At 43.6% G+C, this 18871-nt stretch overlaps 1 protein-coding gene across 3 annotated transcripts; it reads left to right on the top strand.

Annotated features, from left to right (window-relative positions):
* The first annotated feature begins 6938 nt into the window (after nucleotides 1-6938).
* On the top strand, nucleotides 6939-17842 carry SPMIP8 (sperm microtubule inner protein 8). 3 transcript variants are annotated; one of them, XM_007477496.3, is made up of 9 exons: nucleotides 6939-7240; nucleotides 7803-8061; nucleotides 10076-10309; nucleotides 11334-11395; nucleotides 12286-12460; nucleotides 14838-14899; nucleotides 16156-16220; nucleotides 16308-16340; nucleotides 17593-17842. In XM_007477496.3, the coding sequence occupies exons 3-9, from the start codon at nucleotides 10087-10089 to the stop codon at nucleotides 17624-17626; spliced, it is 654 nt and encodes a 217-aa protein (XP_007477558.1). In that variant the 5' UTR covers nucleotides 6939-7240; nucleotides 7803-8061; nucleotides 10076-10086; the 3' UTR covers nucleotides 17627-17842.
* Nucleotides 17843-18871: the final 1029 nt, after the last annotated feature.

The following is an 18871-nucleotide window of genomic DNA, read 5'->3' as shown; positions in this document are numbered from 1 at the left end:
CTCAAATGGTGAAATATGTAAGTCTCCTCTAGGCCTGCTTCTAAGATAAAATAGGGCCAGAGGGAGAATTTCAGGCCATTTTAAATGGGTCTCAGTGCATAATTTGCCAATCATAGTCTTAAGTTCTTTATTCATCCTCTCCACTTGGCCTGAGCTCTGGGGGTGATATGGAACATGGAATTTTGGAGTTATCCCCAAGCAAGAATATATTTGATTTAAGACAGAATCGGTAAAATGACTCCCTCTATCGGAGTCAATACGTGCTGGTAGGCCAAAACGAGGGATAATTTCTTTTAAAAGTATCTTTGCAACAAAATCTGCTGTGGCTCGGGTTGTAGGAAATGCTTCCGGCCATCTGGTTAGTTGATCTACAATTACTAGACAAAATTTATAACGTCCAGCCTTTGGCATTGTTATGAAATCTATCTGTAGGTGTTCAAAAGGTGTGTAAGCCAGAGGACGTCCCCCAAAGGCTTTTCCACGATATGCATGTTGGTTATATGCCTGGCAAATAGGGCAGGCTGAACATACTTTAGAGGCTACAGTAGTTATACCAGGGGCTATCCATACTCTCTTGACAGAGTCCACGATGCCCTGGGTGCCAAAATGACCATTTTTATGAATAGATTGGCAAATTTGGTTATAGAAACTTCTAGGGAGCAGGGGTTTTCCTTCAGATGACACCCATACTCCATTAATTTGTTTTGCTTTAAATTTTTGTTTCCATTTTTCCACTTCCTTTTCATTATAGGAGAGTGATAAATTTAAATTATCAGTGGTTGTTAATGTTAAAATTAATCCAGGTCCTTCTATGGCTGCTAGTTTTGCAGCGGCATCTGCTCGGTCATTTCCTCTAGAGACAGGGTCAGAGCCACCTGTATGGGCAGAGCAATGAACTACAGCTAGGGCTTTAGGCAGTTTGAGAGCAGAAAGAACTTCATTAATAATTTCTGCATTAGCTATGGATTTTCCAGCTGAGGTTAAAAATCCTCTTTGGAGCCATAGCATCCCGACTGAGTGACAAATGCCGAAAGCATATCTAGAATCTGTATAAATTGTTGCCTTTTTATCCTTGGCAATTATACAAGCTTGTTTTAGAGCTATGAGTTCTGCTCCTTGAGCGCTAATGTTAGAAGGTAGTGAAGCTGACCATTCAGTGGCAAATTCTGAGACTACGGCAGCTCCAGTGTAACGTATGCCATCCCTCATAAAAGAGGAACCATCGGTAAATAAAATCAGATCTGCATTGTCTAAGGGAGTGTCCAAGAGATTATCTCGAGGCTTTTCTGCCATGGACACTAATGTTTCACAGTTATGTAGTGGTTCTCCTGAAGTGGGTAAATCTGGAAGCAAGGTGGCAGGGTTAAGAGTTGAACAGCGTTTCAAGGTAATATTTTCACTATTTAATAAGGTTATTTCATACCTTGTAATTCTCTGATCCGAGAATGCCTGTGTTCTATGTTTTACCAATAATGCTTCAATCTCATGTGGGCACATTATTGTTAATGGACATCCCAATACTAAATCAACGGTTTTTGTTACTAGTAAGGCTGTAGCAGCTACTCCTCTAAGGCATGGTGGTGCTCCTGCTGCTACTGGGTCTAGTTGGGCAGAATAATAAGCAATTGGGCGCTGAGAAGGTCCCAAAGTCTGAGTTAACACACCAGAGGCTACTCCTCTTCGCTCATGCACATATAAAGTAAATGGCTTGTTGTAATCTGGGATGCCTAGAGCAGGGGCAGACATGATAGCCTTTTTCAGATCTGTTAGAGCTGACAAGTGTTCAGGCTCTAATTTGAGGGGTTCAGGAACTGAATCCTTTGTTAATGCTATAAGGGGTTTAGTGATTTCCCCATAGCAAGGAATCCATTGTCTACAAAACCCTGTTGCTCCTAAAATTGCTCTCAGCTGTTTCTTAGTGGTAGGAGCACTCAATTTTTGAATGTTCTCAATTCGTTTTGGAGAAATATAACGAGCACCCGCAGTCAAGATGAATCCCAAATATTCTACTTTTTGGAGACACCATTGAACTTTATCCTTAGAGATTTTATGTCCTCTTTTGTGCAATTCCAAAAGAAGGTGTTTGCTATCTTCTTGACATGTTTCTGCATCTGTTGAAGCCAAGAGTAGATCATCTACATATTTGATTAATTTGCTATTTTTAAATGTTATATTGTCTGTGTCTTGGCTCAAAATTTGCTCAAATAAGCTCGGACTTTCGACATAACCCTGTGGCAGCCGACACCAGGTGTATTGTGAGCCCTTCCAGGTGAAAGCAAAAATATGCCTGGAGTTTTCATGTATTGGTATGGAAAAGAAAGCTGAACACAAGTCTACTACTGTAAAGTATGTAGCTGTGCTAGGAATAGATGAAATAATAGTATGTATGTTAGAAACTACGGAGTGTCTCTTTATAACGTGATTATTCACTGCCCTTAGATCCTGTACGAATCTATAGATGTGTTTGCCATCGGGTCCTTTTTTTGGTTTTTTAATTGGCAGGATGGGCGTGTTGTATTCAGATTTGCAAGGGATTATTATTCCCTGTTCTATTAATGAGTTAATAACTGGTGTAATACCCTCAATTGCCTCCTTTGAGAGGGGATACTGAGGGATAGAAGGAGGTGGGCTAGATTTAGTTTTTATCTGCACAGGAACAGCAGATTTAAGTAAGCCTACATCAGAAGAAGATGTGGCCCAAAGAGACTCTGGTATATCTTTAGGTATTTCAAAAATGGAAGGTTCTTTTGCCTCCTGGTTTTCCGAGAGAAGTACAGGGAGTAATTTTAAAGATTCCTCTGGTACTTCTAATGATAATGAGCCATCTGGGGAGCAGGTTATTGTGGCTCTGAGTTTGCATAGAAGGTCCCTCCCCAGCAAATTTAAAGGGGAGTCAGGCATCAAAAGGAAGGAGTGTTGGACCTCTAGGGGTCCTACAGACACCATTCTAGGAGGAAGTCTTTTAACTCTTTGGGTTATTCCTGATACTCCCATTACATTCTCTGAGCCAATAGAATAACATTGTAAATCAGGTGTTCTCTTTAATACAGACCAGGAAGCTCCGGTGTCTAATAGACAATCATAATAAGTGTTACCCACTTTTAAGGTAACATGGGGTTCATTAGTATGGGGAGGGCAGTGGATAGGGACAACGGGTAGTAGGACATCAGGGTCTGGGAAATCAAAGGTTGTATCCTCTGATTCCTGTGCCCCAGCCCCCCCCGGGCACCATCATTGTGTTTGGGATATTCCTTGGGCACCCCCCTGAAGGGCACCTCTCTGAGGGTCATTAGTACCTCGAGTAATTTTTGGACGAGCGCCATTTCTCATATATTGTTGAGTATTATCATTAAAATTTTCTTCAATTTGAGCATTGTCATTAAATTCCCAATTCCTATTTCTATAATTCTGGTTTCTAAAGTTCTTATTTCTATATTCATTATAGTTATGTCCATAGTCATTATTATAATTTCTAGAATTCTGGTTTCTATAACCATTATCATAATTTCTATAGTTATTATTTCTAAAACCATTATTAAACTGTGTATTCCTTCCAAACATCTTAAGAAAGGTTCTACATTCCATCATTTTGTGGCCCTTCTTCTCACAGAAGTGGCAAGTAATGGATTGATAATTGGATTTCTGGAGAGGGGCAATTGTCGTTGGTTCATTATCATGCCCACTTTCTAATTTAGTTATCCTATCTATTACACATCTCATTTTTTTCTTCATTTCCTCCATGTCATCATTATTCTCTTTCTCCTTTTCTTCGTTTCCCTTAAAAACATATATAGCTGTTTTTCGCAATTCTTCAAGGTCCATATCTGACCATCTTGGGCATTGTGTTTTGAAATAATTTTTAATTACTTTGCAACAATTGTTTACAAAGATTCTTCTAACTTGTCTTAAACTATTCTCTTTATTTAAGTCCCAATCTAAGTATCTGTCCCCAAACTCGATAATTCTGTCCATAAATCTGGAGGGTGTTTCGTTTTCCTTTTGCTTAATTTTTTCCAGTTCCATCCACTTATCTGTACTGTCCGCACATTCCTTCATGGCCGTGAGGATGGCCTCTCTACAACGGTATAGTTGTAGATAGTCCTCAGGATTATTATAGTCCCATTCGGGATCCTGAGATGGCCAATGTGCTGCATTACGCCCCCGGGTTTTGTTGACATGAGCAATTATTTTATTTTTTTCACGTTCACTTAAAAAAGCCTGTAGTAAGCTCTCAACGTCCTTGTAAGACGGATTATATTGAAAAAATATGTCTCCCATCTTTTTTGTTACTAGAAAAGGATCTTGTTCATATGTGGGGATATTTCGTGTAAATTCATTTATTTCTTGGGGAGTAAACGGTATCCTATGTCTTAAAGTCACCACATCCCCATTTCGTCCTATTTCAGGTACTTCTCTTAGAGGAAACAGGCCTCTAGTTGAATTTTGCACCTGTGGGTCAGTTTGACAAGGACAGGTTTCTCTAGGAGGACAAGATCTCCCTTGCATTGGAATTTGGTTTTCTGTAGGAGAAGGAACATGAGAAGCTGGGATTGCAGGGGAAGGGTTTTGGGGATTAAATTCAGACAAGATTTGCACTGCACGAGAGAAGCAGTCTGTTAACTGGGCTATAGGGAAGGTGTTTTCCATCTCTATTTCAGGGAAGGAAATTTCCTCATTCAAAGGTTCAGAAACAGGTCTGTTTCTGGTAGAGTGGGTGTTTTCCCATTGATCCTGTAAGAAACATTTTAGATCTTCTAATTGGGCTTGCATTTTATCCTCAATTTTTCCTATTTTATCTTCCATATCTCCCATTTTATCCTCAATATTTCCTATTTTATTCTCAATATTTCCTATTTTATCCTCAAGTTTTTCTATTTTATTCTCAATATTTCCTATTTTATCCTCAATTTTTTCTATTGTATCCTCAATTTTTTCTATTGTATCCTCAATTTTTTCTATTTTATCCTCAATATTTTCTATTTTATCCTCAATATTTTCTATTTTATCCTCATTTTTTTCTATTTTATCCTCAATATTTTCTATTTTATCCTCATTTTGTTTTATTTTATCCTCATTTTGTTTTATTTTATCCTCATTTTGTTTTATTTTATCCTCATTTTGTTTTATTTTATCCTCAATATTTTTTATTTTTTCATCTCTAAATATAGTATTGAGGAGTACAAAAATGACAGTACCTATTAATATAAAAATTTGGAGGTATCCTTCATTCCTCAATGCCCCTACTTCTTCAGCTGCCATATAATTGTCAAAGAATGTAGTACTCATTTTTATATGTATATTTTGTAATTTCACAAAACACGTGGGGAGCAGGGCAAAGCAACAAACTTTCCACAGGGTTTTTTTTTTTTAAATCCAGGAAGTTGTTCCTTAAGGGAAAGGATATTTAGAAACAGTTCTTCCAGCCAGGACTTTAGAGTCCTGTTGCTGAGATTTAAAAACAGCTGTTTTCTGTCTATCAGAGTCACACAGCTGGGAAGTATCTGAGGTCCGATTTGAACCCAGGACCTTCTGCCTCTAGGGCTGGCTCTCAATCCGCTGAGCTACCCAGCTGTCCCTTAAGATTAAAGGGAAGAAAAAGAAAAAACTGCTGATTCCAATTTAACTTAAGGAGAAAAGAGAAAAAGTTTTTTATACTCACGTGTTCTAGCAGCTGTGTCTTTAAGCCAAGTTTTTTTTTTTTTTTTAAAAAGGACTAAGTGGTGAAACAGTATAGTAAAAAGGCAAGGAAAAAGTTTTATTGAGAGGATTCTTTAGACTCCCGTGTGGTCAGCCACAATGTTACAAGGGAATCACTTTAAAAGACTGATATATATTAATTTAAGGTCGCCAAGGAATCAGCTATGTAATTCCTAAATGAAAAACTCAAGTCAGCCGTCAGCCTTTTTTTGGAGTTTAATTACAATAGGAGCAAGAAAGGAATTAGAGATATATATAGAGAGAGAAAGGGGAGAGAAGGGAATAGGGCTTAAATACCCCTTCTGTTTAGGCTGGGCCAAAAGGCCCAAGCCCTTAGATAGCTGGGGCAAAGAAAAGAGATCAGTCCCTTTCACTCACGTGTCCAAAATGGAGAAACAGTCTCAGAGGCCCCCCACCTTCAGCTTCCTTCAGAGCAAGCTTCCTCAGAGTCCAGGAACCACACCGACCAAAAACTCAATCCTCTCCCCCAGTCTCCAGACCCTCCTATCTTTAAGGACACCATCCAAGTTGCCTCCCCTCAGTCCTCACATCTACCAATCACTCTTCATCAATTTCCCTGTCAATGGAGGCTCTCGCTTAACCCAGGACCGCCCAGAGGTTTCTGGCTTTTGCACATGTCTGTTGAAGGTCATATTTTTCAAATGATTAAATCTTTACTCTTTTGTTACAGCCCTTTCTAAATCCTGTTAACTTGAGTATGGTAGAGATTGGAATAATTAAATTTTGATCTAGGCTGCAGCCCTTACTCAATCCTATTAGGACTGAATAGGGTGGAGTATCTCCATTGTATCAATTCTAAAATCAATCAAGACTCAAAGAAATTCCTGTTCTATGCTCAAGCATAGGTCAAAGTCCTTTCCATTGTTCAGCAAAAGGTTTCTGTCCTAAAGTAATCTTAAGAAGGGAAGAGAAGGAACCTCCCATGCCAATGGAGTTCCCATTCCAATAGACTATCAGTAAGAAATTTTCCAAGTATGAAATATCCCAATGGTGAAATTTTCAACAATTATAAGTCTAAGGAAAATTTGAGGTTTACACTCTCCTTCCCTGAAGAACAGCTTCTCTTATCCTCAGTAGCAGCTGGCCAGAGTCCTCCCCAACTGGGACGGTTTCCTTTCAGCTGGGCTGAATAGGGGTCACCAGTTTCCAGGTAACTTTGGTGACACATCTCCAGTCACCTAGCAACCCTGCCTTTCCTGGCCAGGAAAGACTTGGGATCAGAGCTGTCCGTTGCCCTGGTGAATAAGGAGATCAGTAAACAGAAGGGCCAGGGATGGAGACCTCACAATAGGAGGAACTGAGAAAGGAGAGTTATTGTCTCTTCAGAGTATTTATTTGTTTTAATCAGGTTTTCTGAAGCACTGATCTTTCTTCCCTTCCTACTTCTGGGCTTCTCCCTCGGAAGACATATGGTGACCTGGATCCACGAGAAAACCCAACTCACAAGTGCAGCAGAACTAGTCCCCGGATGTGATCTCCCACTTTAGAATCAAGAGAAGCCAGCCTTTCTGAGGATTTCAAAGTAGGCAAGATTTGTTACTGGCAAACAACTCCCTTCTGAGTCCTTCTCTCGCCTCCCTTTCTGTAAAAGAGCTAGCTTCAGAAATAATGGAAAAGTGGGCAGCTGGGCAGCTCAGTGGATTGAGAGCCAGGCCTAGACATGGGAAGTCCTGGGTTCAAACCTAGCCTCAGACACTTCTAAGCTGTGTGACCCTGGACAAGTCACTTAACCCCCATTGCCCAGCCCTCACCGCTCTTCTGCCTTGGAACCCAATACATTGCATTGATTCTAAGGTGGAAGGTAAGGGTTTTAAAAAAAATAGTGGAAAGAACACTAGATTTGGAGTCTGCTATCAAATTCTAGCTTAGCCAGATTGGATCACTTTTTAACCCCTTAGACTTTATTCTCCCCCATTTTAAAACAAAGTTTAATGCTCCTTCCAGTCTCTCCCAGTTCTAATCCCATCATCCATTTTTTTCTTTTACTGATCACTTCCTCTGCCTCCTAGAAACTTCCCTTTCCTTGGCACCCTGGTCCCCTCAGTACCCTTTGTGATGCTCACTCACTTCCCAAAACCTTCCAGGAGAACACTCTGCCTCAAGACTTCTTCCCATGTTCACCTTCTCCCCCGGGGCCTCATGATCTGGATTTTGCTCTTCCTCCTTCCTCCTGCTTCAAGATTCCCATGTTTTTGAGTGCATATCCATCTCAGGTGGGATGGCAGAAGACTTCCGATGGAGAAGGACTTAGGAGATTCTCTATCATACTACACTGAGGGAAAGAACACTCAACTGGAACCAGGAGAAATGGATTCTGATTCAAATTCTGCTATCACTCCTGAAGTATTGCTCTGGTTTACTCTCTTGTTTTTAGAATTTGGGTGCTTGCCCTCTGCTGATTATCTCCTGTTTGTCTCGTGTATATAACATATAAGTGTTTGGATATTGTCTCCCTCATTAGAGTGGAAGCTCCTTGAGGGCAGGAATTGGTTTTTGCCTTCCTTCTGATCTCTGGTACTTAGTCGATAAATTGACTGCTCATACTAATGCCATGGTAACTGACACATAAAAAGCACTTAATAAGTTACTGATTCATTGACTGACTGACTGATAAAATATGTGTTGATAAATCCTAGTTAAGAATTTCTTCTTGCTGTTGTCTTATATTTTCTCTCATTTTAGAGCTGGAGATTTTTTCTCAATTCCCTAATTTCTTTTCAGTATCTTCCTCAACCTTAATTAATCTAATATTTGTACTTCTTTCTCTGCTTTCCAAATTTATTATTCTTCCAAATTAGTTTCTTCTATGCATCCCTCCACCATTTTTTCCCAAGTCTGTTGCTGCCTGTTTTCTCTTTCATTTTGTTTCCCCATCTACTCTACTGGTCTCTGCTTTATTTCATTAACTCTCTTATTTGTCTCCTGTATCAAAGTTTTCAGATCTTAACTACCATTTTGTAGTTTTCCCAGTTGGTGCTTTGTGTGTGTTTTTAAAAACTGAATGGAGTGCTCCTTGAGTTTCTTCAATATACTTATTATCCAATTTAATTTTTCCCCTGTTGTCTCTTCTGACTCATTGACTGATACTTCAAATTGGACTTCAGGAGGCCTTGTTTCCCTTAGGTCTTTTATGTTGCAGAAGCTCTTAATTGAGCTGAGTTTCCTTTTCTTTTTGAATTCACTGCTCATTTTTCTGATCACAGAGTGGTGCCTTAAATGTAAGCAGAAGTCCCAGTGCCAAGCAGGAGGCTTTAGTCCATCTTGGGCATGGGAGAGCCCAAGTGGAGCATTGGATAGAGCTCTGGACTTGGAGTCAGAAAGACTAGAGTTCAAATCCTGTATCAAATACTTAGTAGTTGTGGGACTCAGGCCTTAGATTCTCTGTGCCTCAACTTACTCATCTGTAAAAATTGGGAAAGTAATAGCACCTACCTTAAAGATCAAATGAGATAACTAATGTAAAGAGCTTCCTAAGCCTTGTTTTATATACTCCCAGTTTTCGGATGGCAGTAAAAAAAAAAGGAGAGAGGTAGCCTTGGAAAGAGAAGAGAGGAGTTGGAGAGGGAAGCACTGAGGAAGAGAAGCAAAGAATAAATAAGGATGGTCTCGGTCAGTCCTACTTGGCCTTCCTGGAGATCATGGCTAAGCCTATACTTAGGCTTCGATCTCCTCTCTCTTAGCTCCAATCAATGTTCCTGGCCAAGAGAGAAGTAAAAGTGAGGCTAGTGGGGCAGAAGGAGGCTTAGTCATTTTCAGGCCCTGGCCTTTGGAAGAGCAGAGATGTCCTACTACCCTCAGGACAAGCTGGCCAGTGAGACAGATGCTATCAATCTCCTCAGGCCTGGCTGCTCCATTTGGGCATCATGGAGCTCCTCAGGCATCCATTCCAATGTCCTGGTCCTGCAGAAGAGTCTGGATGTAGCTTGGGCTAGATGCCAGAATCTTAAAACCAGATTCCCAGATTCTAGTGTCTGGTCCTGTTCACAAGACTTTCTGCAAGACCTGAAGAACTCAGGTTAGCATGACATAGTAATGGAAAAGGGTCCTAGAAAACCACATTCCCCTACCCCCCTCTATCAAACCAAATCCGACAGAGATGGGAATTGATGGATAGAGTTGGGTGGATGGGGGAGCAATCAGCCAGGTCTACCCCAGTGCTGGCTCTGAAATTTCAAGGCTTCTGGACTGTTCTTCCTTCTCTCCAAGCACTTCTCCGTCCTTTTTCACTTCTTTCTGTTTCTCCTCTTGCTCCTCAGTTCTTGGCGGGAGGGAAGGGGCCAAGACCTTGTGGATCCATGGTCTCACAACCCTGCCTTCTTTACTACATATCTGTCATCTGGTTTTATCCATCTCGCAGGGTTTCTAGCCATGGCTCGGATAATTGACTTGGTACCTTGGAATGATAAATGTGTAGAAACTTTCGTATCTCCAGCCATCATGTTCCCCGTGATACCACAGAAGAACATGCTCTCAGGGGTGAAGCAGCAACTCTACCATCCCTACCTGCCCACCCTGAGGCGGATGGACATGGACTCGGTCATTGGCAAACTCCCTGAGCAGCACTGCCGGTCATCCACCTTCTGCAACAAAGGTAATGCCCGCCTAGGCCACCTGTGTGGAGTCTTCTGACCTGGCACAGTGGAGGCAAGGTCCCAAGAGCTCCCCGCTACTTTGCTGCCGCCACAGAAGATCAAATATGATCATGGCTGTGAATGTCTGGTTTAGACTTTATCGTCTTCAAAGTTTTGTTTTGTTTTCCCCATGTAACATGGTGTAATCAATATGGCACAGCGCCTTTCGAGCCATGGACCTGGAGTCAAATACAGGTGATCAACCTCCCTAGGCCTTGGATTCCTTCACTGTAAAGGGGCAGTTAGAATAGTGGCCTCTTACCTTCTCCATCTGGCAAAGGGGAAGAACCATACCTGGTCTTCCTCACATCACATCAAAGAAGGTCAGGGAGCTGGGAAGCTCTTTGAGGAGCCTGTCCACAATAGCATCTAGATAGCACCATAGTGCATAGAGCACTAGGCCTGAAGGAGTCAGGGAGTCTCATCTTTCTGAGTTCAAATCCAGTCTCAGACATTTACTAGCTGGGTGACCCTGGCCAAGTCACCTAGCCCTGTTTGCCTCAGTTTCCTCATCTATGAAATAATCTAGAGAAGGAAATGGCAAACCACTCCAATATCTATGCCAAGAGAATCCCAAATGGGTTCATGAAAAGTCAGATATGGCTGAAACAACACAACAACAACAACGTCGATAATCCAAGGCTCGATAAAATTCTCCAGAAACACACATGCCAATAGATCCTCAGAGCTCCGAACCACTATACACAGGGACACACACCTTCACATTTTAATATCTCACAGCACAAGGATAAAGGTTCAATTATAGAACTAGTCCCAGAGTTGTCAAAGGCCTTTGCCCAGAGCAAACACACATGTTGTACTTTTTACACGGGGCCAAATCCACCATCAGTCCAGACAGTACACAAGCACACATCCCACAAACACACAGACACACTCTACAAATACACACACCACCCGTAGACACACAAGCACCCATACTCCCACATACACACACCAGCTACCATTTGCTTCTCTTACTTGCAGATGACTTCACCCGAGCCCATTTCAACTTGTTGGGCGTCCCCAATAGAAGACTGAATAGTCTGGTGAGTGACCCTCCTAGACATGACTCCAGCTTGAAGGTGGAGGGAGAATGGTGGTGTGGGGAGCAGAGGGAAGATGCTTGGAAGGAGTGACTGGATGACTAAGTAGGGTCAGCTCCCTCAGCGCCAGCCCCAACTTCTCCTCTCTGGCTTATGTTCCTTCCAAAGGACCAAGTCCCACATGGAAATCTATTGTCTTGTTAATCACACTGTGGAGTTTTCCAGCAATGGGTCCAGTCACTGATGTGATTAATCCCTCAGACCTATTATTCATAGAGACATAAAGAACAGAAATGACTGAGGTGACACCCTTCCAGCATTCAGTCCCAGGTCAGGGTGGTCAGCAGCAATGAGTGTCTTCTCTCTGTGTCTAGCTAAGCAGAAGAGGAAGGGAACAAGCTCTCCCTCCTACCTGCTCAGGGGTGACCTTGAGTGGGAAGAGGGAAGGGTCCTAGGACTCAGCTCATAGCCATGCCCTTCCATCTACCAAAGGGTATTCTTTTGTGCAGTTGAATCCCCAGCACCTAAGATTGCACCTGGTGTGTGGTAGTCACTTAATAAATGGTTATTGATTGATTGATGGGGTCAGGGCTTGTCAGGGTGGGGAAGTGATATGGAACAGGAGAAGAGCTGAGCCAGGGGAAGAAGGATGGGACCCACTCCTGGGTCCTGTGACATTGCTGGTTTCAATCAGGGGTTGAGTTGTCCTGGCTGTGGGGTAGGTCCAATGGCAAACACTCCTCTGGTCCTGCGGGAGCCATATTTCTTCTACTCAGGTCCATGGCTTTGGGGACTGTCCTACCCCAACCCCTGCCTCCATTATCTAAGTATCTTAAAACCAGAAACTATCTTTCTTCCCTCTTTTACTTTGGGTCTTGGGTCTCTCTGTACAGGAAATCACCGGGACAGGGCGGATGCTTAAAAAGAAGTACCAGGGTGGGAAGATGGCACCACTAGCACCTGGCATTAACAAAATTGACTGGCCCTGCCACACCCATGCCATTGAAGATTGGTCCCGCTTTGTATCTGCAGCAGGAGAGTTCAAGCTTCCCCTTGTGGATAAGACTGGTCAGTGGGGAGTAGAGGAGGTCTAGGGTGGGTGGGTAGGAACAGGCCTGGAGGCTCACTAAGTGAAAAGTCGAGTCCTCAGACAAAAAGACCAAAGGTGTACTGTGGAGAAACTTAGATTTTGAAAAGAAAAGGAAGGAAGGAAGGAAGGAAGGAAGGAAGGAAGGAAGGAAGGAAGGAAGGAAGGAAGGAAGGAAGGAAGGAAGGAAGGAAGGAAGGAAAGGAAAGAAGGAAGGAAGGAAGGAAGGAAGGAAGGAAGGAAGGAAGGAAGGAAGGAAGGAAGGAAGGAAGGAAGGAAGGAAGGAAGGAAGGAAGGAAGGAAAGGAAGGAAGGAAGGAAGGAAGGAAGGAAGGAAGGAAGGAAGGAAGGAAGGAAGGAAGGAAGGAAGGAAGGAAGGAAGGAAGGAAGGAAGGAAGGAAGGAAGGAAGGAAGGAAGGAAGGAAGGAAGGAAGGAAGGAAGGAAGGAAGGAAGGAAGGAAGGAAGGAAGGAAGGAAGGAAGGAAGGAAGGAAGGAAGGAAAAGAGGGAGGGAGGGAGGGACAGACGGACGATGGAATAGAGGGAAGAAGGGATATAGTAAGCACCTATGACCTCTGGGTATTATGGCCAAAACCATAAACATGCCAAATTCTGAGTGTATCAAGTTTCTTGATGTCTAGTCTAGCTCCACTACAGATTATGGTTGACCCAAAGCAACATTCCATTTCTTCCTCTGTGAAATAAGGGTAATAATTCCTTCCCACTTCACCAGATGAAACAAGAGAATGGACTGTGGGGAGTATGAGGCTTCCCCTTTTTGTATTATCCTGACCCTGAGGCCTGGAATGGCTGGTGGTCTTGGATAATCTGGGTTCGCATGCCAAACAGGGCTATCTACCAGGCCCTTCGGAGGGCATGGCAGCCATCTCATCATAGAAGTCAGTTGTTTCTTAATAATGTGACATTTTATAACTGGTTTGGGTTGTTTGCTTTTTTAAGTTTCCAATTTAGTAACCTTAGTCCCAGCTATGACATTTAACCAACTATGTAGACAAACTGAGCCTGTTTTCCCCATCCATAAACCAGAAATGATAAAAGCACTTGGGGCAGATAGGTAGCTCAGTAGGTAGAGATTCAATTGTGGAGACAGGAGGTCCAGGGTTCAAATCTGGATTCAGACACTTACCAGCTGTGTAACCTTGGAAAGTCGCTTAACGTTAACCCCATTACCTAGCCCTTAGCATTGATTCTAAGGCAGAAGGTATGAGTACAAAATAAAATAAAATTTTTAAATAAAAAAAATAGTTGCACAGCATACCTCAGAAAAATATTGTGAGGAAAAGGTTTTGTGAAGCTGAACACTCTTTAGAGACATTAGTTATCTAAGTACCTTCATTGTTACAATCGGAAGAGCCAAATCCAATCTTCACATTATCATGAACAGATCCAATAGGAGGGAACAGGAAGTCTCTATGCAGTTGCTTCCCCCCACCTCCAGGTCCTGTGGAGCCTGGAAACCCAACCTTTCTCCCTCTAGCTGGTCCTTTCCTGTCCATCAGATCCCTAAGTGTCAGACTAAAATATGAAGGAAGCAAGGGCCTGGGAGCTGAAAGAGAGGTCAAGGAAACGCCTCTCTTTAGACAGTAGAAGCCTCTGCTTCAGCCCAGAGATTGCCTGGGATAGAATTAGTTGGTGGATTCCATCTTCCATTATTTTCAGGGTTCTACCCCACCCTCCACTAGGATTTTGGGGCCTTTGTTTTTCCCCAACTACTCTGAGGCCCCTCAACATTGGGTTTCCCCCATGGTCCTCTGATTAAAATCTACCTATTTTGTGTTCTATTTTCTTTTTCTTTTTTTTTCTTTTTTCTTTTTAAAAAACCCTTACCTTCCATCTTAGAGTCAATACTGGGTATTGGCTCCAAAGCAAAAGAGTGGTAAGGGCTAGGCAATGGGGGTCAAGTGACTTGCCCAGGGTCACACAGCTGGGAAGTGTCTGAGGCCAGATTTGAACCTAGGAACTCTCCTCTCTAGGCCTGGCTCTCAATCCACTGAGTCACCCAGCTGCCCCCTCTGTGTCCTATTTTCAAAGGGCCTGCTCATTGCTGGCTGAAGGGGAGCCATTCTCATCAAATGATGTGTAAAATTGGTCTATTCCCTTAACAGAACCATTTTAGTCTAGAATGGGGCAAGGTAGACTCTCTAGAAACAATACCATGACCGGAAGAGCAGGGTTTAAGGTTTGGGGCAGACATAAGGTCTGTGGGGTTGGAGGGTGTGTTGCACATAGACAAGCAGGCATCTGTGTAGGTTGGGCTCTCTCTCTTGTGTAATAGAAGGGATGGACCAGAACCTGGGCTTGGGGCACAACTGAGCATCATCTGCTTTCTCTTTCTACAGTTGAGGGTTTCAGTGGCTATGCTGTGAGGTACCTGAAGCCGGATGTCACCCAGTGCTGGCGGGTAGGATAACTTGAGTCATCTTTGTCCCCCCCCCCCCGTCTGGTGATCCTGGGTCCTGGCACAGGACAGGCACAGTCATGTTTCTACTGGTACAGGGTCCCTGTCAGCCTGGAAACCTCAAAGAGGGTGAGGTGGAGAAGTAGGGTAGGAAGGAAGATGATGGCAGAATGAGGCGGCTCCCACATCTCTCTCTCCTCTCCTCTGGCTGGAACAGAACATAGAAAAAACAATTCCTCTTCATCTATTAGAAGACCACTGGAGTGTTCTGGTGGTCCTCAATGGAGGGGATGAGTGGAGTCAGGGAACCACAATAGAAGCCCCTCATTCTGACTTCTGTGACAAGATAGGGTTTCTCAGGAGGTCTGGGAAGGAAGGAGCAGAGACTTTCCCAGCCTTTAAGCCAGTGAAGACCAGCTATCACCCCCAATTTACATCTCTGCTCCCTAGATTCCATTAAGTATGGAACTGGGAGTCTGAGAATCTAGGTGTGACCTTGGGCAAATAATTTTACTTTTATGAGCCTTGAGTTTACTCATGTATAAAATGAGGCTATGGGCGGTGATGTGAAGGAGAGAAAGGTGTTAAATCCATGATCTATGAGAGTCCTTCTAGGTCTAAGTCAATGATCTTATGATCCCAGCTCTTCCATGAACTAGCCAGTCATTTTGGGCAAGTCACTCCTTTCTCTTGGGCCTCAGTCTTCCCCATATGCAAAATGAAGATTGGAATACAAGCCTCCTTTCTCATAACCTTACATAACCACTGTGCCAACCCATAAAGTATCCTACATGCGTAAGGTGAGATGATGATTAATTGGGACAGAGAAATAGCCTTTCTTCCTGATGCCATCATCCCTCTCCAAGGCCTACCTGGGCCATTCTTTGCAATAGCATTGACTAGCGTTCACAACTGAAATACAGGCAGAGCCAATGGGTTATTCCACACCCAACCACCCCCAAATCCCTCCAAGGCCTCTGAGGAACTGGAGGATTCAACTTAGCCCCTATCTTAGGCAATTTATTCCAAGAATCCATGTGTCAAATAAGGAAACTAGAATGGGGGGAAAGGGTAATTCCCTTCTAGATCTCATGCTTTGCTTCCAAATCCAGTGACTGCAGAGGGCAGGAGGCAGCATGAACCCTTGGCCCCCATGAACACACAGCCACTGCCCCAAAGATCTCTAAGCTTCCATGAGGGCAACTGAGCCAAAAGGCTACTACTTACTGGTCTCTATCTCCTTTCTTGCCTTCTCTTAGTACTGCCTTAACCAGAACCCCAGCCTTGACCAGTATGGACAGAAACCCCTGCCTTATGACACCCTGTAAGTGATCCATCTGAGGTTGTCCATGGGAACCAGGGTATTGGCTCCCCACCTCAGATCTAAGGAGTATTGCTTTTCTCCCCACAGGAACACTTTCCGAAGCTTTAGCACTGCCTACAGGTAATGGAATGGGGACCCCTGCCCGGGATCCAGCCCCTCACCTGCCATGTCTGAGCCAAGTGTCCCCTCTCTAAGATTGGGCTTAGTTCCCACTGGTTAGGGTTTTTGGAGGCTAAGATGGATGATGGCTTCTATGAAGTCACTAGGACATAATGTCAGAATAGAAGGACTCACCAATCACTTAATAAAACAGTGCAGGCACATGGGAGCTGTCCAGTCCCATGAATGCTCTGGAAATGAGGTTAGGGTTTTTGCTGGAAGGAGAAACAGGGTAGAACAGGAGCCCCAGTGTAAAACAGTGGCAGAGAGGGCATTGGGCTGGAGGTAAAAAGACTTGGGTATGCCTTTGGACAAAAAATGTCACCTCTCTGGGCCTCAGTGCCCACATCTATGGAATGGGTCTGTGTTAAACGATTGTCAGAACCAGAAGGGACTTCACATACCATCTAGGCATTGGGACTCTGAAAAGGGTCACAGATGTTGGGAGAGCCAGAGAGAAAAGCTAGAAGACCTCACTCCCAGTTTGGGCAGAGGGAAGGGTTTGGGATGGGGAAAGGAGTACTTGATTCAGCCAAAAAAAAAATTGAGTGTTCATTCTATGCATACCCCCATGCTGAGCACCACAGAGAGATAGGAGAGAACTAGAAGAGTCATCTATGCCCTCAGGAAACTTATAACCAGCTGAGGAAATTAAATAAGCAGGAAAAATAAAGTGCTAGCTGGGTGGCAATAACTATAAATGTTGTAGAAGAGAGGGATCAGTTGGGATAGGCTTCCCAGAGAAGGTGGGGCTTGGAGAATGGAGGAAACAGGGTTGGCATTCCAGGCAAGAAAACAGCATGAGTTAAAGCAAAGGGGCGGAAATGAGTGTGGTCTCTTCAGGGGATAGGGAGGAGGGCAGAGTGAAGGGAAATTTGGAGAGCAGATATGATGGCAAATATGGAGAGAGAGAAGGAGGCTAGAATGTAGAGGGGGCTTTGAATGCCAAACAGAGAAAAAGGGAAGAGGAAGAGGGGGAGGATATAGCCTGGCTCCTTACAAAACACTTTCAATAACCCCATTTGGGGTCTTGGACTTCGTGTCCTTATCTTTAAAATGAGGGGGTTGCCCTATGTGATGTCCAAGTTCCCCTTCCAGCTCCAATAACCCTTGACTCTATAAAAGAGGAAGTCATTGGAGAATCTACAGCAGGAGTGTGTCATAATTATAGAAAGTAGGACTCAGGATGAGTGTCGTCTGCTTCTCTCCCCAGACATGTGAACTACATGGAGCCCTGGCATACCTAAGAGGATGAAGAGGGTCTGGAAGTCTTGGCCAGCAGGTCTGGTCTCCAATTCTCCAAAGGTAGAGATGGCTCAAGCAAAACCTTCCATTTTCCTGAGGAATATGGAATCTATGCAGGAACAATAAAGTAACCAATCCACCCAAGAGAGCTTGGATCTCGAAAGGACAGAGGAGCATATTGATGGGGAAGGGTGGTTAGTAAAGTGCCTCAGAACAAAGGAAGCCAACTCATGACTCTTCTTGGCCTCCTGGGAACTAGTGTACCCTTGATTTGATTAAGGTGAGGAAAACCCAGCTTGCCTTCTCCTCCATAGGGTTGGACAATATGAGGGACTCTTGGTGGAAGGCCTAAGTATTTCTTATGTGTCATTGCACGAAGAATAGCCGTTTGGGGAGTCAAAAGGACAAGGGCTCAAATCCTGATTCTGCTTAGTGGAGACAGCTGGGTGGTGCAGTGGATAGCACTGAGCCTGGTGACTAACTTAACCTCAGATACTCCCTACCTGTGTGACAAAGGTCAAGCCATTTAATCTATTTGCCTCTGTTTCCTTTACTATCTAATGAGGACAGCACCTCTCTTGCAGGCTTCTTTTAAGGATCCATTGAAGTGCCTCATAGATGCTAGCTAAATGCTTATTATCTCCTTCCTCTGCCCTGAATGTCAACATGAACTCTGGGCTTTGTGCTCCCTTCTATAAAATGACATCAGATGAGATGTTCTCCGAGACCCTTTCCAGCTCCAGATGCTATGATAATTTAGAGGTCTGGTCTTATCAATCCTTTCAAGTCGATTATTAAGCACCCACCATGCACAAGGGTCCAGGTAAATCATTTCCCCTCTCTGAGTCTCAGTGTTCTTATCTGTAAAATAGGGATTATCCTGCTTATATTATCTAGGGCTGAAGAAAGTGCTCTGGAAATGTAAGCCTCTGATATTTTGCTTAGCCGCTCCTCTCTCAGGCTGAAGATGCAGAGACAGACAAAACTACCTGCCTTGAGAGAACTTAGGGAGTCCCTCACCCCATGGGCCAGCCCTACGGATCTGCTCTGCTTATTTCTGGGGAGGGTATCTGGCCCTCAGGTGCTAGAAGCGGGGGATTTCCTAATCACCCGGTTTAAGATGGTGTCTCCAAGATCGATTATCTCCCCAGAGCTTCCCGTCCTCATTGTTGGCCCCCCTCCAGCCTTCCCCATTCACCCACTAATAACAGTGAGGCCTATTATGGTATGGAGCAAAGTGGGTGAGG

Source organism: Monodelphis domestica, chromosome 1, assembly GCF_027887165.1.
Source record: "Monodelphis domestica isolate mMonDom1 chromosome 1, mMonDom1.pri, whole genome shotgun sequence".
Lineage (NCBI taxonomy): Eukaryota > Metazoa > Chordata > Mammalia > Didelphimorphia > Didelphidae > Monodelphis > Monodelphis domestica.
Note: the sequence above shows the minus strand (reverse complement) of the source record. Positions and strands in the feature narration are given on the sequence as shown.

Coding starts and splice junctions, on each gene's coding strand:
- SPMIP8 (XM_007477496.3), top strand. CDS start 10,087: ATGGCTCGGATAATTGACTTGGTACCTTGGAATGATAAATGTGTAGAA. Junction 14,900..16,155: donor ATGTCACCCAGTGCTGGCGG/GTAGGATAACTT, acceptor GCCTTCTCTTAG/TACTGCCTTAACCAGAACCC. Junction 16,221..16,307: donor CCCCTGCCTTATGACACCCT/GTAAGTGATCCA, acceptor TTCTCCCCACAG/GAACACTTTCCGAAGCTTTA.